The sequence below is a fragment of the Lepisma saccharinum genome, chromosome 1 (assembly GCF_977018435.1).
Source record: "Lepisma saccharinum chromosome 1, izLepSacc3.1, whole genome shotgun sequence".
Classification (NCBI taxonomy): domain Eukaryota; kingdom Metazoa; phylum Arthropoda; class Insecta; order Zygentoma; family Lepismatidae; genus Lepisma; species Lepisma saccharinum.
In genome coordinates, this window is record NC_139229.1 from 10975062 (window position 1) to 11001151 (window position 26090).

General features: G+C 39.0%; 1 protein-coding gene across 1 annotated transcript in view; it reads right to left on the reverse strand.

Moving 5' to 3' along the window:
• The window catches only part of LOC145984102 (vesicle-associated membrane protein 3-like), a 41887-nt gene extending 17619 nt beyond the window's left edge, over positions 1 to 24268 (reverse strand). Inside the window, exons 1-2 of the mRNA XM_083117561.1 lie at positions 24193 to 24268; positions 8274 to 8436 (exon numbers count right to left, since the gene is read on the reverse strand). Coding sequence (XP_082973687.1) covers positions 8274 to 8436; positions 24193 to 24194 — 165 coding nt within the window. The 5' untranslated portion in view covers positions 24195 to 24268. The remainder of the gene's footprint in view (positions 1 to 8273; positions 8437 to 24192) is intronic.
• Between the last annotated feature and the right edge of the window lie 1822 nt (positions 24269 to 26090).

Consider the following 26090-nt stretch of genomic DNA (forward strand, 5'->3'; position numbering starts at 1 on the left):
AAAACTGTTCAGATCTATTCCAAATGGAAAGAACAAATGTAGACAACCCACACAACCCCTCATACCTCCTGCCTAAGGAACACAAACCACATCATGTTAAGCAGGAACATCATCTGTATTAAAACTGTGTTTAACGCACCCACCATGAATAGGTTTAATGAATTAGTAACTTTACTTTTGATACAAAAAGGAACATTTAGATTGTACTATATGCATTCTGTATTGATAAGTAGAAAAGCCTTCATTCAGGAACATGTGAAAAATTATAATCCATTTTTAATCATTGTGTTGCTAAAAATATCATGGAAATTTTTATTGGTGCTTACACAGTCATTACAACTTTTGTTTCCTTTCTTACCTCATGCAACTCATAATTTTTTAAATATCTATTGTTCTTTCTCTTGTGGCAAGTATAAATTGTCTGGATATATTTTTCTTCTTCTTCCCCATGTATCAGATTACATGTTGTTAAATTATCCTTATCCATATGACACATTTTTCAATTATTTTACATTCTATAAAATCTCTATACACATAATATTAATACTAACACAAAAATATAATTATGTCTAGTTTATTATGAATTGTACACTTGAACCACACAATAAATAATCCACCACCATGGAAATATGCATGCACATGCATATTGCAGCGTATTAACCATTCCTAAGAAAATTTTAACACATAACAAATTGAAAGATAATGATAATCATTACAATAGAACCATACATTAAAATGAAGATACAAGTGAGAAGAAGCAATGGAGGGACAATGTGTATGTTACCATTATGTGTCCTTAATACTGTTGGGGAAAATTTCATTCTTTAACAATAGAGGTTCTTAAAAAATCATATGATATGGAGATATAGCTATTCTTATGCAATATTTTCATAAATATGTACTTTATGAAATTTTAGTTTCATGAGTTCGTGGTCATTGCTTGGATTATACAGGGTGATTCTAAAGGTATAGTACAAACGAAAATCACAGATACCTCCCATGAAATAGAGACGAAAGTTCCCCTTCCACTTTGCCGAGAGATGCCTCCGTGAGGAGCTAGACAACGCCGAAAATGTGTGAAAATGAACTTCACACCCCTGTATAGCCAGTACCAGTGAAGATAGAAAGGCGGAACAAACGAAGTCAAAAGGAACACCAAAGTCGCCCATCCGAAAAACACTAGGCGGCAGCTGCGCAATGCATGCGCATGGGTTTCCACAAAGGAAATAGGAGTGTCCCGTAAGACAAGTGAAGGGAAAGGGTAGCGATCGACAACGGTAGGGACAAAAGAAGCAATGAAGCATGAAGTAACGATTGCACAGCAGGAAACAAACACATGCAGCACGTGGGGAGTCCCCAAACACAGTTTGGAGACACCGCAGCAAAAACAAAGAACGGTTCAACAAAAGAGAAAGAGGACCGGACGGGGAATGGTACTTGTCAAGGAGACAACGAATGCGGGATGAGGGATTTCCCGTAGCAGCACCAAGGGGATGTCACAGAGAGGTCGTGCGCCAGCAGGACAAACACAGCAACTACGGGCACAGGAGGTTTATTGCCACGCAAAGGTGCACTTACAGATAGGAATAGTACGTAGTACGTAGTCGTACCCCGGACTGACGTTGTTACAAAAGTTGCTCAAATTGAAGACCACCACATTCAATGCAGGCATTGCAGCGTCGCAGGAAATTCTGGCAAACCCTATCAAAAATCCCTGGCATGGTACACACCTCGGCCGATGCTGCAAGTATCTGCGCTACCAATGTTTCCTTGTTAGGCACCGGGGTCTCGTAGACGAGTGTTTTCACATGGCCCCACAAGAAGAAATCCATTGGTGTGAGGTCAGGCGAACGGGCGGGCCAGGGGATGGGGCCCTCTCTGCCGATCCAGCACTGTGGGTAGGTACGGTGCAAAAGGGTTCGCACTGTGCCATCAAAATGTGCAGGCGCTCCATTCAATTGAAACCACATACGATGTCGCACGTTGAAGGGTACATCTTCTAGCAGCTCTGGAAGGACTGATGCAAGAAAGGTGCGATAGAGGCGGCCATTTAAATGTGGTGGCAGCAGGTATGGACCGATAATCTGTTCATCGATGATACCTGCCCAGATATTCACTGCAAACTGGGTCTGATGGTGCACCTCGACTGCAGCATGTGGATTTTCATAATCCCACACATGGCTGTTTCGGCAATTGAAGATGCCCTCACGGGTGAATGTTGCCTCGTCCGTGAAAAGCACATGGCGCAAAAAACGGGGATCGTCGGTACAAAACTGCAACAGTCGTTGACAGAATTCCACACGTCGTGGGTAATCCCCAGCCTGCAACGCGTGGACTCGCTGTGGATGATAGGGATACAGCAGATCATCATGAAGGACACGCCACACTGTCGACTGTGATACTCCCAGTGCACGTACAATGCTACGGGTGCTAGTGGACGGTGTGTCATCCACGCGAGCAAGTACGTCCTCCTCGACCGCCACGGTGCGCACATGTCTTGAATGACCGACATGATGGCCTGCACGTAACACACCCGATTCACCAAGGGTACGGTGCACGTTCGAAAACAACCTGCTGTCGGGTTGTCGCCTCTCCGGATACCATCCGCAATAAAGGCGTGCAGCTGCTCGGCCAATGCCATCTGCAAGGCCGTAGACAAAATGCATGTCCGTCAGTTCTACAAATGTGTAGCGTTCCATGGTATGGTGAGGATAGTGCCAATTATGGAATACTGTACTGCAGTGCACAGGTGGCACACACACACACACTGGTCACAACGGCTTCGAAACAATGTACTCAATTGTCATACGTCAAGCACACCACCACTGCACCGGCTCTTTCACTGACACGCTCCCTGACGCTGCACTTCCAATCAGCCCACACATCTGCACGGCGCTGTGGTACAATCAGCTGACGTTCCTGAGCCACCCGTGCCTGTGCTCTTCACTACCTGACCACTGCCGTCAGGTGGGGCCATGTACTCTGGGGCCTTGTCATCGTGGAACACATGTAGCGTCCTTCATTCTTGCCCCATTCACCCACAACACGTACTTCGTCTGTCTTGCTCGAGCCGACGGGGAGCACTACGTATGATCGTGTGGTGTTTGTGTACACCAATGTGGGGTAACCCAGCAGTTGAACAGACGTGCATACCCCCACGTAGCTTCATTACACGATTGTCCCACGCAGTTTATCTGTCCAGCCTTGCTTGACCCGGTCTCACACCCACGCGGCAGTGTGTGGCTGCGGTGGTGTGAGGCCAAGCTTGGTTTCGGAGCGGAAGGCTGCGGCCGAGGAGGGACTCGAGTTGTTCGGCTGGGGTTCCACTCGGAAGCAAGCAGCCGCGTCAGGTCTGGGAACGGTGGACCTGGTGATCGGAATGGAAACATTCCGACCTTGTCCATTAGTGTTGTCCACCGTAGGGAGTAGTGGGGTCCGTACGACACTCCAGCAGCCTTTCGCCAGCTCCTAACCAGCGATGTGCCTCCGGCTTCATTTCTAAGAGGCTGATTGGGTCCCATCACGACGTTTGTTACAACATCAGTACGGGGTACGTGGTCCTATCTGTACGTGCACCTTTCATTAGCAATAACCTCCTGTGCCCGTAGTTGCTGTGTTTGTCCTGCTGGCGCACGACCTCTGTGTGACATCCCCTCAGTGCTGCTACGGGGAATCCCTCGTCCCGCATTTGTTGTCTCCTTGGCAGGTACCATTCCCCATCCGGTCCTCTTTCTCTTTTGTTGCACCGTGCTTTGTTCTTGCTGCGGTGTCTCCCCACTGTGTTTTGGGGACTCCACTTGCGCTGCACCGCCAGCGCCGCCATTTCTGCCCCGAACCATGTACGCATCTGTTGCCTGTCAAGTGTCACGGACCACTTTGCTTGCATTCTTGGTGTGTTTTTACATCCTACGTCGTCCTCCCGTGGTTCTGCAACCCCGCACTACTTTTCTCGACTGCACTGCTTCAGTCATGGTGTTTGTTTCCCGCTGTGCAATTGTTACTTCATGCTTCATAGCTTCTTTTCTCCCTACCGTTGTCGATCGCTACCCTTTCCCTTCACTTGTCTTGTGGGACACTCCTATTTCCTTTGTGGAAACCCATGCGCATGCGTTGCGCAGCTGCCACCTAGTGTTTTTCGGATGGGCGACTTTGGTGTTCCTTTTGACTTCGTTTGTTCCGCCTTTCTATCTTCACTGGTACTGGCTTACAGAGGTGTGAAGTTCATTTTCACACGTTTTCGGCGTTGTCTAGCTCCTCACGGAGGCATCTCTCGGCAAAGTGGAAGGGGAACTTTCGTCTCTATTTCATGGGAGGTATCTGTGGTTTTCGTTTGTACTATACCTTTAGAATCACCCTGTATATGCATAATCAGCAACCCTTCAGCTTAAATTTTAAATAACTTACAAATGTTAAATTTTCTGTTGTATTTTTTAAAATAACATTTGAAATATAAACATAAATGTTGAACCTTAAGTAAAGAGGAGGAATGTAAGTTGTTAATAATTACAAAGGAAAGTAGACAAGTAAGTTGGGAAGAAAAAATAAGAAGAAAAAATAGAATCATTTACATCATTCAAGAACTGACGGGAAACATGTTGAAAGCAAGATGTCCAGTCTTATGGTGGGCGTTCTACATGCTTGTAAAGGAAGTGGGGAGCGGGAGTGACCAATGCAGTGCAGTAAGAAATGCAGCAGTCTGTGGAACGAGGTGCATGCAGAAACTCCTCCCAAGATGTCATAACTCTCGGCATGCCTGATTACCTGCTCCCCACTTCCCTTGCCAGCATATAGGCTGCCCACCATAAGAGTAGACAAGAGCTATAACTAACTAACTCTCGCATTCTTAAACCCGAAGTTTTATGGCTGCAGCAACACAAACCTTCCATCTGTCCCTATCTTGGGCAAGATCAATCCAATCTTTTCCATCCTTACCGATTTCCTTTAGGTCCATCTTAACAAAGCAACACACACACACAATCAAGGAACAAAGGAGCTTTGACTACTTTGTAAGATTTTGAAAGATTGCATGGATGAGAAACTGTTTTATTACATAGTCAATGTTATGATCTGCCTCATAATCAGTGCCTGAAGTGGAAAATGTTAGCTGGGGGGGATGTTTGGTCAAGCCTTGGGGTTAGCTGAGGAGATGCTCCTATGGATTAACATGGCGACAACAAGAACTAGAGGAGGGGGGATGCTTTGCAAAAATTTTGCTAGCTGGGGGATACCATCCTCCTGCATCCCCCTCACTTCAACAAGCACTGCTCATAATCCTTTGTTTCACTCTTTAATACTGTTCCAAAACTAACATTAGTGCATGCTTGCACAATATGTAAACTTCTGAGAATGCAGAAAATAACCATTCATTGAATGTATAATGCTATTTGTATCAGTGTTCAAAGTGGAGAGGATATGAGGGAATACTTTCCCCTAGTTAAGAAAATTTGTGTAAAGCATTCCCCCAGGTAGGATAATTTACGTAAAAGTTCCCAACTTGTCCCATCTTCTCCCTATTATATCATACAAGCATCCTCCCCACTTATCCCTAAACTCGAACAAGCATCCCCCTGCTATGAATTTCCACTTTGAGCACTGTTTTTTTACATATACGTAATACACTGCAATTAATAATTAAAATGAAAGATCATAGAAGAATATTTTGTGCTTTAGTGGCTATGTTGTAAGCAAATAGTTTGGTCAAAATATGAGCAATGTTAGCAAGAATTTGGTTGAATGTATCATCCAGAAAGCTAAAGGTTGTAGATAGCTACATTCATGCAAGAATTGTGCAACTTATAATTAGAGTCAATTTATAAAATGCAACTCTAAAAATGCTTCAAACTGTTCATGCTATTTAGCAGTTTCCTACGTGAAGCAAAATTTCTAATAACTTACTATTTATATGCAAATAACATATGAAATTCAAAATTCTCTACATTCTTGATTTCATATCTTACTTTCAGATGAAACTACTGAAAATATCCATATAAATGTGTGTGACGATTGAAAAACGGTAGTTTAAAATCTTTTGGTGGAAAATAAAAATAAGTTGGATACAAAAAAGAAATGAAAAATGAAACAAGTTAGAAATCAGAGTGTAGAAATAAGTACTATGAATGATACAAATATTATACCAAATTGAAAAATGGTGGACATGTGTAAATACCTGTTCATTGTAAACTCATGAACTAATTATGCACATATAAAAGTTGAGTATGGAGTATGCACATAGTAAAATGACATAGTTTTACAGAGGTAAAAATGGAGAAAGAAATATTGTCAAGTACAATTTATCATTACAATTTAAACATACATTTTTTTATATAATTACATGCATAGAAAGCAGTAAGTAATTCACAAAACCACTCTACAAATTGTATGTGAACGTATGAAAGTACAAACTCCAAATCATGACATTAAAATAACTGAAGAAATGGTTAATTACTAAATGAAATAGAAATCATGAGATAAGCTCTAAAAGTACTTACATCATATGAATGTTAAAAATTCTAAATTCTAATATCATCCCAAATATATTTGCATGCTATTGTATATATTGCATGCTACTGTATTTGCAATATGCATGGTGCCAATGCAGCTATATGCAATGCCTACATGCAAACATTACAAAAGTTATGCAGGCATGAAATGTAATTTACCTTTTACAATCAAACCAACATCAGAAGTGGTTCACAAAGTTTTTAACATTAACTTGAATAGGGACATTTGGTCTCTAGAAAGAGGAAAAATAGAATAATAAGACAAGTAGTTTCAAATTCCAGGAACGTGTCTGAATGGTTCAACTTTAGACAGGAAAGAGAATGTTTGAATAAGATGTTCAAATCTTTATGTTTTGGGTCACAAATAAAAGCAAAATTTCTATAAAGATTAGTCAGCATTGTTGCATATTGATTTGTTCTTGTTGGATCAGTGAAACCTCTAAGATACTGTTATATTCTTCACATGCCTTTATTTTTCATCAATGATTTGCCACTTCTTGTAAGGAATGTTTAGAGAATGCTCTCAAACATACTTAGCTCAAATTACTTCATCTTCCAGTCTGTAAAGACTCCAGGTGTTCTTCAGATCTTCAGATGTGAGTCTTCGGTTTGTGTGTATATGTGTATTTGACACACACACATACTGACATTATTCAGATCAGAAAACGTATATAATTCAATACTAGAGCTTATGCTTAGAGAGAGATTTCTGCAGTGAAACTTCATTTATTAACATTTTTGGTTAACATAAGTGCAGGGTATGAATTAATAGGGGGTAGGGCTGCTGGGGCTTTCTCACAATAGAGCCAATCTTATTATTGTGAAACTAACAGGATGTACCCAGATTATTACCACAAAATTCTTAATAATATTTCATATATTTTTGTGGTTTTAAGAAGATAATATATGAAACAAATGCAAGAAATTCTTGGGATGAGAAAATTTATACCACAGCAAGGTTTATTGTTTCATTATTCTCAAATTATACTTGCATAAGAGCACAAATTTGATGAACTGGTTTGGAATATTGTTTGTAAATATCCAACAAATACAAATATAATTTAAATATTGTTGTTTTTTATAAACAGCTAAAGTTACTGTATAAAATGAGATCAAGACTATATGTTAAAAATTGGAATTCATTATAGTCAAAAGTAAATTTGAAAAATATATTTGGATCAGGAAATTAACTATTCATGTTATAGTTTTCTATTATATTAATGTTTTTCTAGTTAATTATAATAATATGTCTGTATTCCCCTTGAAAAGAGAGTAGATTCTTTATACTTGAATGAATCCCCCCCCCAAAGCAAGAAGTTTAATTCCCACACTCAATAAAGGTCACAACAGAGATCACAATGTGAAAACAAATGAGGAGAAGATTAGTCTTATATGAGCAAGCCTAGAGTTCAAAATATCACATTCTTGTAGGAGTGCTTACAGTAAAGATGTGTTGCTCTATTGTCATTTCATCAGATATATCATTAGAAATACAGGATAAATAAAGTTCATCAGAGTGTGCCAGAGAAATTAGGAGGAAATAGTGAAATAGAAATGTTCAGACACAACAATGAGACTAGTAAGACATCCATTACACAATGAATTGCTGATTCCTTATGCCAAACTGATTCTTTTAGCAAACACTATTATCTGTAAAAATCTCATAGAAATACCTTGTGCATTTTTATAAAATACATCTATCCATTGGCAGAATAAAACAAAGGAAGTCTTTTGAAACAATACACACTTTCATTAGGATACAAGATATGTTACCTCATCAACTTGAGCCTGTGTTTGCTGCAGTCTCTTTGTAGCTGCAAGTCGTTGGTTCTGAGCTGCAAGTCTTTGGTTTTCCATTGCTATCTGTTGTGGAGTTTTTGGTGCATCGCTCGCTGCACCAGGAGCAACACGATCTGCAGGAACTTCTTTAAGATCCCTTTAATTCAGAACACAATCACCATCATTAAATTTACTAATTCAAATTGAAATGCACAAAACAGTTTCTTTTTCCACATCAACTTGCAAAATTTGGTTTTAGACACTCTTCCCCAAAAAAAAGTCCTCGTAAAGTTTAAAAGGAAATGAAAGACTGATTGAGTTGGTGATTTAAGTCCACTTTATGTACAGTAAGGCTAATCGGGACTGATCTTACATTTTCAAGTGAGATACGAAGCACTATGTGCCTCCACCAGGTATCAAACCTGGGACCCCTTCATTACAAGGTGACAATGCTACCACTGTACCATCGGCGAGGCTATAAAGTGAGTTTGCATAATGAGCGAGTGGAGATATAATCACTAGAGCATTTTGTGGAGTGTAAATAACATTTATTGTGCACTTTTTCACATACATAGCATCTGTATTTGTGGTATACGTTTTTCCATTTAACAAAATTCTCCTCTGTTTGGGAGAGGGGCTGGTGAAGTGAAAACTATATGTAACCTCTCCTCTTGTCTGGCATATTATCACTGGTTGTGTTACATAAAATTCATTTTGATGAAAGATAAACATAATTTACAAAACGTTAAGAAGATATTAGATTCTTTCATAAAAATGGCAAAACCAAATAGTACTATTGAAACTCACACTCTGTAGCACAGGCCAAGGCTTGTCAAGTGGCTTTTTACTGGGTTATATGAATTCTCAGGTACATATCTAGAAATATATTTCGAGGGGGGGGGGTGCAAACCAAGTGTCTCAAAAATAATAATAATAAAATAGTATGAATTAAAATATTCCAATTAATTAATATATTTTTATTTCATGAATAGGAAAAAGACAGCATAAAGATACTGATATAACACCACATATTCATTATGTAGATTACGTATAATTAAGGTCGGCAAAATTTGTAAAAATAAAGGCCACCGGCATGCCAAGGAAATTAATGTCAAATAGATATAGAATTGAATATTTATGGAATATATAAAAAGGATGTTAGATCCAGTTGACGAAAAGTAAAGTTCCTGGTAATATTTTATTATAAGTAGTAATAATTCTTGTATGAATTTTCTTTGGTATGTCATTCAAAGTCGTATGATCCCAATATAATCCTTGCCTTCCAATAAGTTCGGCGGGAATAAATCAATCTATATTTTCATTGCTTGATTTTAGTACTTACTAAGTCTTTCGCGAGATGGGGTGGGGGGTCCGGACCCCTTGAATCTCCCCTAAATACGTCCTTGTGAGTCCCATCGCTGCTGCTTTGTGCTTTCTGGCTTTCAAGACTAGAGTCCGCTAATTGCTTTCAAGTAGCTCTCAATTGTCTCTTCAAAGTGCTTTATCAACACCGAAATTTAAAGCTCCACCAGGAATCAACCGCTCACGGCAAAGGCGAGAGTTTTAACAATTTGAATTTCAAAATATCATTTCATGTTTATTTACGTATATACATATCTTGCCATAACTATCCACTAGGTTGACAAGAAACGACAAAAGTCCATACCACACTTTTTCGCTTGTTCACGTGTAAAACCGGAAGTCTAGGCCTTTGACAACAATCGATTAGACAATTTGTTTACTCAGGAACATTCCTTGCATATGTGCTTTCAACAGTGCAGAAATTCTGACTGAATTAAAAAAATGTGTAACATGTGCATACATTCTTCTCTTAAAATTAGGGTGACCATAATATTTTGGCCCAGAAACGGGGCATCCTAAGGAGTAATTTATTTTATTTTAAAACATAAACTAAACGTTACGTTTCAACCTTCCTAGCAAGGTCCTCTTCAGACTCTGTACCAAATACAAATCATTTGTATTTTTGTATTTGGTACAGAGTCTGAAGAAGACCTTGCTAGAAGGTTGAAACGTAACGTTTAGTTTATGTTTTAAAATAAAATTAATTCTGCCTTGGTCAGCATATTGAGTGTTTGGCTATCATGGAAACAAGGCTTAATGGTGCTATCCCAAGGAGATCAGTTTACCCCCTCCCCTCCTGAAAAATCGGTTAGGTCTAATTATATAATTATGTTATTATTATTATTTGAAATATGATCTCCAGTTGTCAAAAGGTATTAATTATTATAATCTCGGCGTGACTTACACAGTATTTCTGGTTCCTTCTGATTAACCTTTGATGTTAGCCCTACGCTGAAGCTGAGGAGTGCCAGAAGTATTTATCAGAATAATCAGTCTTCTTGAGGGCAGCTTTATTTTTCACCAACCGTTTATAAATCTCACCGAAAACCTTACCCCACACATCTGACACTCAACTCAACACTCAACGTTTAAATTTGTCTTGTTGCTGCATGTGCGCTTCTTGGCCATGCTTATTCACTGCTCTACAAATAACGGAACACATACAGAACAAAACAATATCTCACTTTAGCATGAAATGTCTCTCAAATTTAGACTTGGTTTTCAAGATAACTCCTAGACCTTTATAAAATGTGACGTATGGTCACCCTACTTAAAATAGACCCTTGAAAGTTATGCAATATGGTCATTTGTTGTGTTTTTCACGTTGCCTATCATTTAGGATTAGTTCACTTGTATTGTTCTAGTTAAATGGTTTACAATCTCTCTCAAGTCCACGCCAACTTTCTTCCGATAAAACCCCACTGTCTCTTATGTGAAGGTGCAGCCACTTCGAAGACTATTGTTTCAGTCCAATTGTCAGGGAACTTCTGGTCGTCATTGTACAGTGGAATGAATGCATACATACTACCAACCAAATTATCCATCACTATTTTTTTTTCACTCACATTCTGCGTAATTTAAGGAATGGATATTTTCAACTGCTTTGTCGCCCTTTTGTTTGATACGCACCCACTTATTGTATCATTTTAAGTGTTTGATATGTTTAATATGTTAATTGTCTATTATGACATAATATGTGATATTATTATGAATGTTGGGGGATAATGGAAGTGATTTAAAAAATGTGAATGTGTTAATTTGTGTAGTGAAGAACAATTATGAACTTAATACAATTTTGTTTCTAATAAGGAGTTTAATTGCGAATGCAAGTTGGTAAGGTTTACGTAAGCATATCCTTATCTGATTTCCCACAACCTGAGGGCTTCAAAGTAGGCTGATAAGTCTCATGCTCGCCGTAGAGGAATAAAAGTGAGTAGATCCATTGAGACTAAACCGGGGAACGTAACATGTTTCAATTCCTGAACCTTATATTGCGTGGAACAAAATTAATTAACGTGGTGACGAACAATTCGCTTGCATTTCGCATCCCATAAACCTTCGGGTTTGAGAAGGCTAGAGAGTTAGGTAGCTAGTTAGTTACTCTATCTTGTCTAGAGGTTCTCGGGATCAATTCTCAACATTCAATGATTCGTGCCTTATTTCATGCTGCAAATTCAGTCCCGATTGTGTGCAAATTGTTTGTTAAATTTTATTTTTGTCATTTAGGGTCGCTTTTCTGCCACATTTGGATGATCGTGACGATGAGGATGAGTGATGGAATGATGAATTTGATGTAAGAACACTTGCAAAGAAGATCCATGCCGGGATTCTAACCCAGGACCACTGGCGCCGTAGTGCGCTGTGCTAACCACTCTGTCACGGAGGTCGGCATGTGTGTGTGTCTGCGTGTATAATTGAATTGTTGTTTTAAGTCCACTTTATGCACATATAGGCTAATCTGGACTGGACCTAAAGTTTAAAGTGGGATCCGAACCACTATGTGCGTCCACCGGGTATTGCCTTGATTACAAGGCGAGGACACAACCACTGCGCCATCGAGGAGGCCGTCTGTGTGTATAAATTGAATCCACAGCAAACTCTTGTCGTATTCCTATAAGTTCTCTTCCACGTCAATGAGAAAATAGAAGTTCAGAATCTTGTTAACTTTATTTTCATTAGTTAATGCAAAGGGTGGGGCTCGAATGGAATAAATCCGCCCCTGGTTAGGAGACGCCAGGGTGACACACGTGTCGGAGACGTGTGTTAATTTAATTTGTCACAAGTGGGCTTCTGTCGCAACGCAACTAATGGATTGAAGACTTGCTGACGTCATCCGGCATTGATTCTCCTAGCTGCAGCTCCTCACATACGGACTCCCCAAAGCATAATCTTATTGTATCGCCATTCCTCACGACAGGCCAGGATTTATAGAGACCTATGTGGATGCACGGAACTAACAATATCGTGAAGCCGTCTAATAATGTACAGGGTGTCACCGTAAAAAACGGACAAACTTTCAAATTGTGTGAACATTTTGCAAGTTAAGGCCTCGTTTGAATGCTATGAGTCTCAGAAAACGAAATTTTATTTTATCGCGTTAACAGACAATTTCTTTATTATTAAAAAAAGATTAAGCATTTTCAAGTCGATGAAGAGTTTCAAGCAACGAGGTGAAATTATTTCTTATGAATGTGAGAGTGACAATGTGGAGGGTAGTGGTTCGAATCCCACTTTAAACTGTGTTTCCAGTCCCGATTAGCCTATCTGTGGATAAAGTGAACTTAAAACAAAACTCAAACAAAATGGCGGTGTTTGAAACTCTTGGACCAATTGAACGAAGACTAACATTTTAAATTAGGCAATTTACGTAAGCCTGCAGATGTTCATTGGACGGTTGAACCGAACTGTGTTTCACATACTACTACACAATAATTGTAAATATACGTCCATTCAATTTGCAAGCGTGTGTATAGTGAAAGTTTTAGTTCAAAAAGAGCCACTAATTTTGTGACTTTTGTTTAATTGTTGACAAAATATTAGTCCCATTACCGCGTCACAGGTATGACATGTATAGAATTACTTCTAAAATTAAACTAATGTCCACGGGAGCGGGATTTTCGTGGACCCTGGGGCAAATCTAGATACGCCCCTGTTTTAAATGCATCAATACAGAGCTTGTACACACAGAACCCAAAACGTGTCAATTGACACATACAGGGTGGTTCAAGAAAATGCTAACACTATATGGGAAATAGAAAATATACCACTCGCCGTCTACGTTTACTTGTTGAACAAATTTACATGATAATGTTTTCACATGCTCTCCACGTGTTTACCATCATTGTTGACACATTTTTGAAACCTGTCCCATGTAGACTGCAGAGCACGGGTGCTCATGATTGGTGGATAGTGTATATGACAGCCAGTGGCGGCGATTGGGTTCCAAAACTAGGGGGCAAGATGCAAAAAGTGTGTGTGGGGGGAAGCAAGGACAAAAGTAGCAAAAAGTGGGTGGCTACTGCCCCCCTCGCCCCCTAATTGCCGCCTCTGATGACATCTCGTGGTTTCGTTGAATAAATTCGTGTCATTGCGGCAAAGTCTCCTTTAAGCAAATTTTCTATTCCCCATACAGTGTTAATATTTTTTTGAATCATCCTGTATATGTTGACTCCAATAACACATTAACGTGCATAAACTGCAAATGATGCACTTCTTGGTGTGTCAAAACGCACACAAAAATGCATAAATTGCACTTGTATCAGCTGTTGTTCTGTGTGATGCACTAAAAATGCATCGATTGAGATGATCAGACAAGTTCATTTCAAGGATTTACAAAAAAAAAAAAACACTTTTAATGCATCAATTGACACATAAATGTGTAGTTTTGTTATCTTTGAAATGATCTTGCCTGATCTTCCCAATTGATGCATTTTTGGTGCATTACACACAGAACAACAGCTGATCAAATTGCCAGTTTTTGCATTTCTGTGTGCATTTTGACACACCAAGAAGTGCATCATTTGCAGTTTATGCACGTTAATGTGATATTAGAGTCAACATATACAGGGTGATTCAAGAAATGTTAACACTATATGGGAGATATAAATTTGCTTAAAGGAGGAAACTTTGCTGCAATAACACGAATTTAATCAACGAAACCATACATTTTCTATTTCCCATATAGTGTTAACATTTTTTGAATCGCCCTGTATGTGTCAATTGGAAACTGTGAGATGGAAAGTAGCTTGGCTTTTCTCTACTGAACTTTCATCAAGGCTTTTGCTCCACCCCTCCCCTAATCAAAGGATCTGAGCACGCATATGGTTTGATTTGACGTTTGTTATTTAGCGTCGATTTTTTGCCACTATTGGCTAATCGCAACCATGAGGACGAATGATGGTGTGATGAAATTGAAGGAACACTCACAAAGAATACCCATGCCCAGAACGGGATTCGAACCTCAGACCCCCGTACTGACCACTCCGCTACAGAGGTCAGCGGCATGCATGTGCGTAAGGCATTTCTGAGAACATAAGATACGTCTAGATCTAGTGGATAAATGTCCAAATTGGCAACTCTTCTTCCATCGGTTCATGTGCGCTACGCAGAGAGTCGCATCTATTGATTTTAATCCCTTTGTAGAGTGTCTGTGGAGATCATTCGAGAGTTGTTGACATTGAGAGCAGTTTTAGGAGGTCGAAAGAAAAGTATTCTCTTACGATGGCATGTCCTTCTGTTCGGCCCTCTTTGTTTAGGCCTCGTTGGTCCTCGGGCCTGCCCCAGTAAATACTATTTTTCTCGAAAATGTACAATCACTTCTAAGCAGTGATGTGTCGTGGACTATAGGGTATATGCGTTGTCTAGAAGTGCAATTTTTCAATCGTGTTCATTCATATCAAGATAAAAACAATCCTATTTGCAACTAAAACTTGTATCATTCTCTTCCATGCATCGACAGTTCGAAAAAAAAGGTATATACATATATGCCTTTTACTTTTATGCCAATACAGTGTATATGGTAGTTCTGCATAATAAAGAACTGTTCAGAAGATCAAGCATTGAGTAGAAATGTTTGTTGAGACTGTATACGCTATTTCTGCAATTTTATCCCATATTTTCAATTTCTGAGTGTGATTTTGTCCCGTATTTTTGACAACCTGGCAACCCTGCTTCCAAGCTGACTCATTGGCACTGTCTCAAACAAACAGGCAGTCCACCAATGTATGCGAAGGTTTGAGCCAATCCCCCTCCCCACATAACAATTACCACTTCAAGCACTGTATACGAGTAAATGCCTCCCTCCATCCTCTGTCTAAATCAGTGTTTCTCAACCACTCGGCCGCGGCCCAGTACCGGGTCGCAACAGGCTCTCCTAAAGTTTGTGACTTGCAGCCCGAACTGGTAACCAGCTGAAAATATGGCCTTTCGTTCGGCTTTTGTTAGCGATAAGAGGAAATCCTTGCTCGCCAGTACTGGTGAGAAATCAAGGCTGTGATTCGAAATTTGAATTTTAACTGTTCGACCTTTCTCGAGTTAGGGCGGGAAGAGTGAAACAACTTGCAGCCCGAGCTGGTTTCGACTGCGATAATCGAAAATCTTCTCGCAACAGTGGCAGTGAACGATCAAACCATCTAACCAGGGAAGGAGCGTTGCTTACCGCCTCCAAATTTGGAGGTTGACTGACGGACAATATCAATTTAGTTTCCCGCCAATTTTCATTAACAAATTTATTGAAGTGGAAATATTTTGATTAATTGGAGATTTTCCGTATCCGAAATAGAACATGCCAATGAAAATCAGCACTTACTAAATTAATTTAATGATATTGGCCAGAGGAAACTAAACGATTCCATTAAATCCAGTCGTTGCCAGCTAATTTAAACCAAATTTTATATCGTATCATCTGTATCATGATCTATTTATTAATAATACATATTAATTATTTAAAAAAATGCTAAGCTAATTGCGAGTAAAATTGTTTAGATTGGGTCATCAATTCTAAAAAAAAACAAACAAATTTACCGGAAGTGAGCTCACAAAGGTTCATAATTACTGGTCTAAACCCACCCATATCCTTATTGAATTTTAGCATTGAATACTTGATCGGACGAGGGCTAGACAAAGGTAATGTATATTGTATTGATAACCAATTCGACTGGCTTCTAACTGCTCCGAAGTCATGAACGACAACGAATGAAAATAGCTTTCTTATTTCAAGAAAGCGTTGTCCACTTTTATTCCGCAAAGCAGTCCTTCTCTCAACTGCCTGCAGAGGGGTTAGTGAGTATATGAGACCTCCTCAACGAGGCTATCAATTCTTGCAAACTGCAATTTCAAGAAGGTGTATTGATTGTTGCAGCTGTAATTCAAGGGATGGGGAAGGAAAAGCTCGATATTCAATTTAACTGAAAACTGGTTACTTTGATTTGAAAGTGCCACAACCTGCCAAGTGTACACCCGACGGAAAAAGAAGCAGGCAAATCGTCAATCATTTTTAATTTAGTTTCTTTTCCACACTGTGATGATGAATTGAAATAAAAATGTCAATAAGCAGAGGTCAGCATGTGCTTCGAATCAACAGAATTCCATTCCTTTAAACAACACAGGGCGTGCAATAAATATATAATGAAAACAGCCATGGTCAATTTGCCTACTATTATCTTTGCCGTTGGGTGTACGTACAGCCTACAGAAAATATAATAGTAGTATCCACCACCAATTTCATTCATTCTGTTTTCCGCCACCTGGTGTTCAAGAATTAAAACGAAAATAACAAATAAACACATAATAACCTCTGATCCAGCCAGCTCAAGTGTAAATCCATTTCCTAGAGCACATAGAATGAAGAAAAAAGAACGATAATCACTGGTGCAAATAACGAGCCCGCAGTACGGGGGCCCACCATGAAAAGGGGGCCATGTAATCTCGTCCATATTCAATGATGTGATGCTTGCTAATGTAACAGTACGCTTCCAGAACATGAACGACTTCGGAGTGAAATTTTCTGTACTTCAGAACTCTGCAGTTTATCAGACAAAGGCATCGCGGAGAAGGCTAAACCACTTTGTGAATATTTTTCTGATGATCTGTCCTTCGATTTTCCTGAACAACTTTTAAACTTTCGATCCATAATGTTGGAACGATAAATTGAACTTTCAATCATACAGGAACTGGCCCAGCTGTTAATGGTGGAAAATTCAGCTATTGCCAGCAGTGTACCTGATATGTGTACCGCTCTGCAGCTTTTCCTCACTCTGCCAGTTACCACAGCATCCCCTGAACGCTCATTCAGCAAACTTAAACTTGTAAAGATCTATCTTCGTAGTACTATGTCGCAGATGAGGCTCAGTTCGTTAGCCTTCCTCTCCATTGAAAGCGAAGAAAGCCAGAACATAAACATTGAGAGTGTGGTAATGGAGTTCATGTCCTCGAAACAACGACGCTTCGGTAAAAAAGATACGAAGATCTGCCAACGGTAAGTTTATTTAGTTTCACAAAAGTAAGGTCAGATGGAATCAGTTATGTTTACTTGTGTTATCATCAGACTAAGAACTTGAATAAGAGGAAGATTCAAAGAAGGGGGGGGGGCATTTGCCAATATTGCGGGGGGGGGGGGCACGCGATCTTAGTTACTCTACTGACGATAATAGTGATGAACAATTTGGTTACTTTTTTCCTTTTAACTGATTGTTCAGTTAATACGTTCTACTTTGGAATAAATGCTTTTATCTTTGCAAAGCTGAGCACGTGGATGAAAGTTAGTGTTGTAATATTCTAGAAGCACTCGTGTAACAATCCAGACTTTTACTCCTCTCAGCGGCGTGGCGTGACTTTTTCAAAAGCGTTACTGGTCATCAGAAGTTATCATCTCCACCCTACCCCCCTAAAGAAAACATGCTTTTATTCTGGATTTTTGTTCATTTCGTTCTTTTTTTAAAATCCGCTCAGTGATTTATTTAGCCACAATCACTTCTACAAAGAACTACCACTCATGAGAGAGTTACCGCGAAAATCCAGTGAATAGTGGTCGAGCGTTGTCAACCATCTCTGTTTCTTTGCAAAGAGGTGGAAAGGGAAAGAAGAACCACACATTCGGGTCAGTTTGACGTTTCTGCGGTGAGCAGACGACAGAATTCCCCTCCTCCAGAGGTGGAAGGGAAGTCCAGATGTACGTTCTACTATTGCCAACTTAGCTTTTTGGAGCAAGGTTTGTCCAAATTACGAATCGCATCAAGTACTTATCTTTTCATCTATTACGTAAACGGTCTCAGTTGTAGTTAAATCCAGCTTTGCCTTTGCAGTCTAGCTCTTGTTGCTTCAGAGAAATAGTATCCCCGTTTTAGGCGGGATTTAGCTCTTTTCTGGAAATCCAATGTGACAACACTTGCTGATCCTGTAGGCCGCAGCGGCAACAGGGCCCCTAAACAGGCATATGAATAACTCCCTAGCAAACTTGCCTCCTCAAGTCTTTCCCCGCCGTTCCCTTGCATTGGCGCCCTTTCCTCCTGTTGCCTCTTGAGGGTAGCGGAACGGCCTGTCTCTTCGCTTTTGTCGGCTGCAGAAAAAATGTCCTCTGCAATATACACTCAACTGCAACGCTGTCGGTTAACTTATTTAACAATGTTGTTATTTTATTTAGAAAAAACTTTTTAATTTCTTTACATTTTTCTGTTACCTGCGGTTACACCGGTTACCTCTCCCCAAACTTTCTGGAAAGGAAATTCATGAATGCCAACACTGAAACTAAATCTCTTGCTCTGATGTGAAAGAATGGACGTTGAAGTACCGAAATTGAAGGAGGGACTTCCTTAATACGAGGCATATAATATCATAGGCATAAAATTATAATATCAATAAAAGAATACTAACATTTTCAATTTTTCCCCTACTTCTGATATGTAATTAAATTAAGTGTAATTAGATAAAGTTAACTATCATTTTAAGAATCTATATCTTCTTCTATCTATATAAAAATGTATGTATGTATGTTTGTTCCGGCATAACTCTCAAACGGTTGGAGCAATTTCAATCAAACTTAGTACACATATCACTTGCAATCTACAAAGAAATACTGTGGGGGTAAGACATCCCTGGCATCCCTAGGGGTGGGGGTGGGAAGGTGGTGATATGTAAAAATAATCGAAAATGACCGATATCAGTGTGGAATCCATAGTTTTCGGGGTCGCTAAGATGAATACTGACACTCCCAGTGCCGTTCAACTACAAGTTCATTTTACACTATAGTTAGAATTCTATATCTTCCTGTCTAATAGAAGATTGGGATAAATAAATACCCGGGCAACGCCGGGCAATCAGCTAGTGATGTTATAAGAATCAATAAAATAATAATGTAACATGCAATAATTTACATTTCCATCATAATTCTTAATTTAGCAGCTAACAAAACGGACGATGACTTATATTTTCATTACTTTGACTTTTATTTATAAAGAAAACTGAAGGAATGCTTATTACTTCGTTCTACGTTAAATTATAATAAATTAAAGAAAGCCAAAGTAACATAGTTGCCAAATTTCTTATCTAATGCTGTGCCTGAAGTTTTCGGGAGGGACTTCTTAATTTCCAGGGGAATTGACCCCAGGACACCTCCTGAATTCATCACTGTAGGCGGGGCCAATTAACCAAAAAAAATCACAATTTTTCGTTCCTTAGCCTGAATTACAGGTGTCCTATATATTCACAATATAAACAATTAATTATATTTCGTATTATTACCTAAGAATAATAAGCAGAGCATGTTGAAGGTTAAAACCAAGAATTATGGGAGTCTAATAAGAGTTTCTAAATTTGTGTTTCTTTTCATTTCCGATGTGCCACTGTTGCCACGTTCATTATACTTAATTACAGAACTGGGTGCATTATCCTATCGAAGTGGCAATTTTTAATCATATCCAATAACGTAATCTATCATAAATCTCTTTTGTTTAGTTTTCGTTTGTTCGACGCTGTAATGAATTTACATTGTTTCATATAAAATTATATATTCACTTCGTGATTTCATTCTACTGCGTGTCCACAAAGAATTCTGTGATTATAAACGACCACAATATTTTAATTATGTATATTACGAAATTTACACCGATATCATACGAAAGAACAGCTCAAAGAATTTTTGCGGATGTGTAATTGTTGGCGTTAACTACAACAATAGATGGCATAACAATAAAAGAAAGAAAAAAAGGAAAAAATAGCCAAAAGTAGCAGAAGTAAGAGAAAATTAATGAAATGGACAATTTGCACGGTAATACTCATGGATTCCACTGTACAAACCTAAACATCCAGTAAACATCGCCAGTACAGTAATACAATTTGCTTCTAACAACAATGCCATTTACAATAACACATTAACAGTCAAAAGATCTTTTGGTGTGTTCTCTCTTGTAGACCATTACGTTTCTTCTTCTTATTATTATTTGAAGTTTCTTTGCAACACTCATTCATACAGCATTGTACAGTGGGGTCCATTAGTATTACCGTGCAAATTGTCAATGTTTTCATTAATTTTCCTCTTACTCCCTAAAATGTGTTTTTCTGCTACTTTTGGCTATATTTTTCCTTTTTTCATTATTTTACTGTTATGCCATCTATTGTTGTAGTTAACGCCATCAATTACACATCCGCTAAAATTCTTTGAGCTGTTCTTTCGAGTGGTAACGGTATAAATTTCGTAATATACATAATTAAAATTTTGTGGTCGTTTATAATCACGAAATGTTTTTGTAAATACGCTGTATAATTAAACAAATAGTGCATCATATTAACTATTTTTGATTGAAATATTTGAACACGATTTTTATGTAGTACTCTGTGCAAAATATCATTCTACACAAGTGAATCCATGTAACATTTTAAAGCATGTCAAAACAATGTCCATGAAGTCAGGAAAAAATAGATTAGTTGGAGGCAGCAGCATCCTATAAACTCGAAAAAAACGTACACAAGTATTTTTATCTGGCGCGGGGGCTCGGCTTCAGGTCCGCCTCTGGGCTCGAGGGTATGTACGCTACTGGTTCCTTCTGAATTTGTGAACTTGAATCTTTCTCCCTGCCAAATTCCTTCTAGAGGTCACCCCCATGATGATGACTGCATACTCTCCAAAAGTAAGAATGATACACCCAACACCAAAAGTAACAGTAGGAGAATTATTGTCCATCACTATTTTCATACAGTCTGTTTTCCACATTGTGTTGTACATGAATTGAAACAGAAACTTCAATAAGCAGTGGGCAACATATGCATCGCATCAAAATAATTCCATTCTTTCAGACAACACTGGATGTACGAGAATAAAAACAAATGAAACTAGCGATGGTCAATTCGCCTTCTATTATCTTTGCCGTTGGCTGTACAGAGATCAAAACGGTCTTATAAAAATCTAGACGAGAAAAAGAGAAAGCGGACTCAGACTCGTTCGAGACTTTGAAATGATATTGAAAAAGAAAGTGACTACATTCACTTGAGTTTCAATTTCACTGCGTCTGTCACTTCACGATTCATATTTGAGGGCCCGCCACCTCAGACAAATTACGGTTGTACGTGTATTACTGGGCTTCGAGTGTGTACCGCTCGTTTTGCCTGTTCGAGCGTTATTCGCTCGAGCGAAGCAGCTCTCGGTTCCGTACGCTATCTAGCGTCGTCCGTGCGAACTATTTGGTGCTCGAGCGAAATTCTTTTCCTGCAGCACTCTAACCGGGATCGTTCGAAAGGACGATCAGCAACAGAGCCACTGATATCTAACTCCGCCAGGAATCAAACCCGGGACCATAAACTTACTGGAACAATGTTACGCGAGGTCTGGGGCCTATAATGTGCAATGGATGTAAACGAAATTGTTCAGCGGGAAAAGTCTGAAAAGATCGGAGAACTTAGCCTGTTGGTCTGAAGCAACGGAACACCGCGGTGTCTTACTTAGCCAAAAAAGTGTAATAATTAGTTTCGGTAGAGCCGAGTCAGTTAAGTCGTCGACGTTCGATCTCACCACCGAAGTTCTTGGGTTCGAGCGAGTCCCGGCCTCCTCGGATATTGTATTGTGAATTTCCTTTCATCAATTTCATTCTTATGATTACTCATTACCGTCGTCGTAATTAGTTGTAGAAAAGCGACGAAAAATATACAATATATAGGTACATTGAATGATGTGCTGGGGTGAGGTGCTTCATATTAGACTGGGTTCTGAAAACTATAACCTTTCTACTACAGTTAAAAGAATATAGAATGAATTATTACAGAAATTCGCACCATACTTAGCAAACTTAGGAAACAAGATGTTCAGAGAGAGACTTTCCGATACTCTTTATCAAATTCTTGGTTAGGATTCCCAGATCTCGAGACGCTGGAACAGGCTCCCCTCCCCTCCACCCTACCTGGTACTGCCGTCAGCCACATGATATAATGTAAAACTATTTGCATAATTTGTTTGCAGTGAAGAGTGAAAATGTAGACAGCCGATATTATTTTGATCACAAGTTTGGTGATGGATAAATTCAGGGAGCATGAACAGAAGCTATTACATTCGTTCATCTTATTTATAAGGTCTAGTAGCGGCAAGCATTTAGGAGATTCTCTTCTCTAGACTTCAGAATGTTTCTTCACAGGGGAGCTTCTTTATCTGTACCTTCGTTGCCCTTGTTGCAACCTCCCATTTATACAGAAATCTGTGACTGATCTGTCATTATGGCAATTCCCTCCACATCTTCGTCAAAGGTTAACAGCTCCCAAGTTTTGGGAACGAAGGGGAGTTTTATTGTTTCTGCGGGGGAGTGGAATGTACGCTAGGCACTATGATTGAATATTGCCCCTTTTCTGTTGTGTGATATCTGTATCATCAACCGTAGTAAGGAATTATTTAAGTAGCAGCCAATTAACACTTCAAGCAATATTTTAAAAGATAAAGATAAAATGCAGTACTTGTGTGATATTTCTAAACTTTATGTAACTTAATGACTCCCCTCCACCCACATAATTTACCTTAATTTAACACTGTTAATTTTTTGAAAAATGGAGTTGATTTACAAAGCTCCCCCTCATAACCCGTGACCCCCCCCCCCCCCCCCGGAGATCAATTCTGGCAACGGGCCTGTCTGTTCCTTGTCTGTCCCTGTTGTGGCCTCCCGTTTAGACAGAAATCTTTGACTTTGACGTCATCATTTACATTCCTTTCACATCTCCGTCAACTCCCAAGTTTTGGGAAGGAGAGGGGAGTTTTATTGCTTCGGCCGGGTACGATACGCACGAATATCGTGCCTCTTTCCTTGCATGATATAAATATCTGTATCATCAAAAGTAGTATTGAGTGTGTTGTAAGGGATGTCAGTAGCAGTCTATTAACACTTCAAGAGATGTTTTAGAAGACATAGAAAAAACTGTAGTATTTGTATGATACGTATTTCTATATTTTATGTAGCTTAATACCCCCTCCCCCCAGATAATTTACTCTCATTTAATGCTGTTAAACTTTTGAAACATGTGCTTGGTTTACAACCCCCCCTGATAACCCGTGAGCCCCCCTGGAGATTAATTCTAGCTACGGGCCTGTGTATGAAGGGGGATTGCCAAATTTATTACTTAATCTTAATGTATACCAAAAGAACATGTTGATTTGCATTACTGATAGTATCTGCATTGCTGTAACCATTGCCCTAACACACATCTTTAATTTCCAATGTTTGACTCAGTTTTACCCTCCTATAACTTTGTTAACTAAACTGAAACTTAGAAATTAAAAGTGAAGGAAATAAGAAATCTACGAACAACTATCGAAAGTATGACGTAGTTAAGAACACGTTTTCGTGGTAAATCGAAGGTGAAGCCTGATGTCTGTCGAACAACATACATAATATACGACCAACTCAGATATCGAGCTGACAGAAAGTCGTTCTTTCCTACTCGGTTTTTCTCCATTACCTTTATCGAACAAGTTACAGGTGTTGTTTATGTCATACATACAGTAAAATAGCTACTCTACAAAACACATATAAAAGAGTTGGTGATTACTGTTCGTAAAACACACGTCATGTGCTTTCGTACTTACATGATTTATTTCAAAAGATCCTTTCCCTACTCTTGAACTTGCCTTTGAACGGATTGACTACTGCACGGCTTCTGCTCGATCCGACAGTGTTGCCAGTTCACACTGTAAAATTATCGTGTTGGTATACCGTTTCGTTTGTTTCTCCTTCCTATTATTAGATAACAGTAATTTCCTTATAAATATTTCACTATATTTTACTATATTTCAAGTGTACATATATTGTATTTCATTGTACTGTATTATATTGCAATATTTATGATATTCTAAATACAAATTGGCATGTTCGATATCACAGCATGTAATTGCAAACAATGTGATTCCTGGACGAAATCAATCAATCTATCTCTCCCTCCCTCACACACAGACACACACACATAAACACTTTCAGTTTTTCACAACGGCTGTCATTTCTTTGACAAATAAATAAACAGTTTCAATTATTGAAACCATCCAATGTACACATTTCGACAAATTACTAACACAATAGAGACGGTATGGCGTCTGACTGTCACGCGGGGGACCTGGGTTAGATCCCCGGGGTGGGTGGTCATGAAGCGGCTCTGAGGGACACCCAGCTTCAAATAAATGATTACTTCAGGAGGAGGCGGGTAAAGGCGACCGGAGCGTGGTGCTGATCGCATAAAAATGGCTGAGATCGAATAATGTGTGAGGTTCAACCCCCATATCCCCCTATATGTGCGTCATGGCATAGTGCAAAGTGTTGGGGAACTTTACCTTTACTAACACAATAATTAGTCGGAAATAAAATATACATAACATGGCCTACTACACCTAGTACAGATCATAACAAACTACGGTTCACGAATCCGGTTAGAGATCGGTTAGTAGTTCACACGAACTCTCCAGCCTAACCATTAGCAGTGCTTAGTTACAGATCGATTAGTTGATCGAGCTCTCCAGCCTAACTATTGCCTATTTTTGGGGAGCAGGAAAAGGTTTTAAAAGTCCTTGCCTTGACTCATCTCACCCAACAGGTCGGTAGGTGGCGGGGCTTCCCCGAGTTGATACCTTCCTAGAGATGAGGCCTGCTCGAAAAGATTATATAAATACTATAGATCATTACGTTTTCCATACCCAAGGAAATGGGTCAACGGGAATAAATAATTTATTATTATTATTATTATTATTATAACCGCCTACCCGATGGTGTAGTGATAACATCGACACCTTGTAATCAAGGGGTTCCGGGTTTGATACCCGGCGGAGGCACACGACAAAGTTGATCGGATACCACTTTAAACTGTAGGTCCAGTTCCTATTAGCCTTACTGTCCATAAAGTGGGCTTAAAACAAAATCAATCAATCATTACCGTGCCAAACAAAATTTGGAAGTTTTGAAGTTTAGAAGGTTATCTCTTCTATTTACCAAAGAAACACGTCACAACCAAAGCAGTCCCAAAACTAATGGCCGACTACCAAGAAGAGGTGTATCACATTCCAATAGATATCGACACATACCAAACTAGATACTTTGGTATTCCATTTTTATCTTTTAAAAAAAGTGACGTTACTCTCTGACAGTAGCGTACGCAGGATTTCATCAAGGGGGTGTTATTTCGAAAACTTTCTACAAATTCACATTACCATTGTTTTATTATACTTTAATTAATTATAATAATAATAATAAATTAATAATTCTTATAATTAATTAATTACTTTCATTACTACTAGGCCTAATAATTACTACTAATGCAGCTGCTATTTATGAAAGAAATAGAACAAAATTACATTTCTTTTGTTTCTTTGTTACAAAATAATTGTCTAGTCAACGGTTATTTGTATATGATAAGTGAGACATTTTAAGTGTGAAGAAAATCCATAAAAACAAGCAAATATATTAAATTTATTGAAATAATCGAAATATGACACTCATTCAA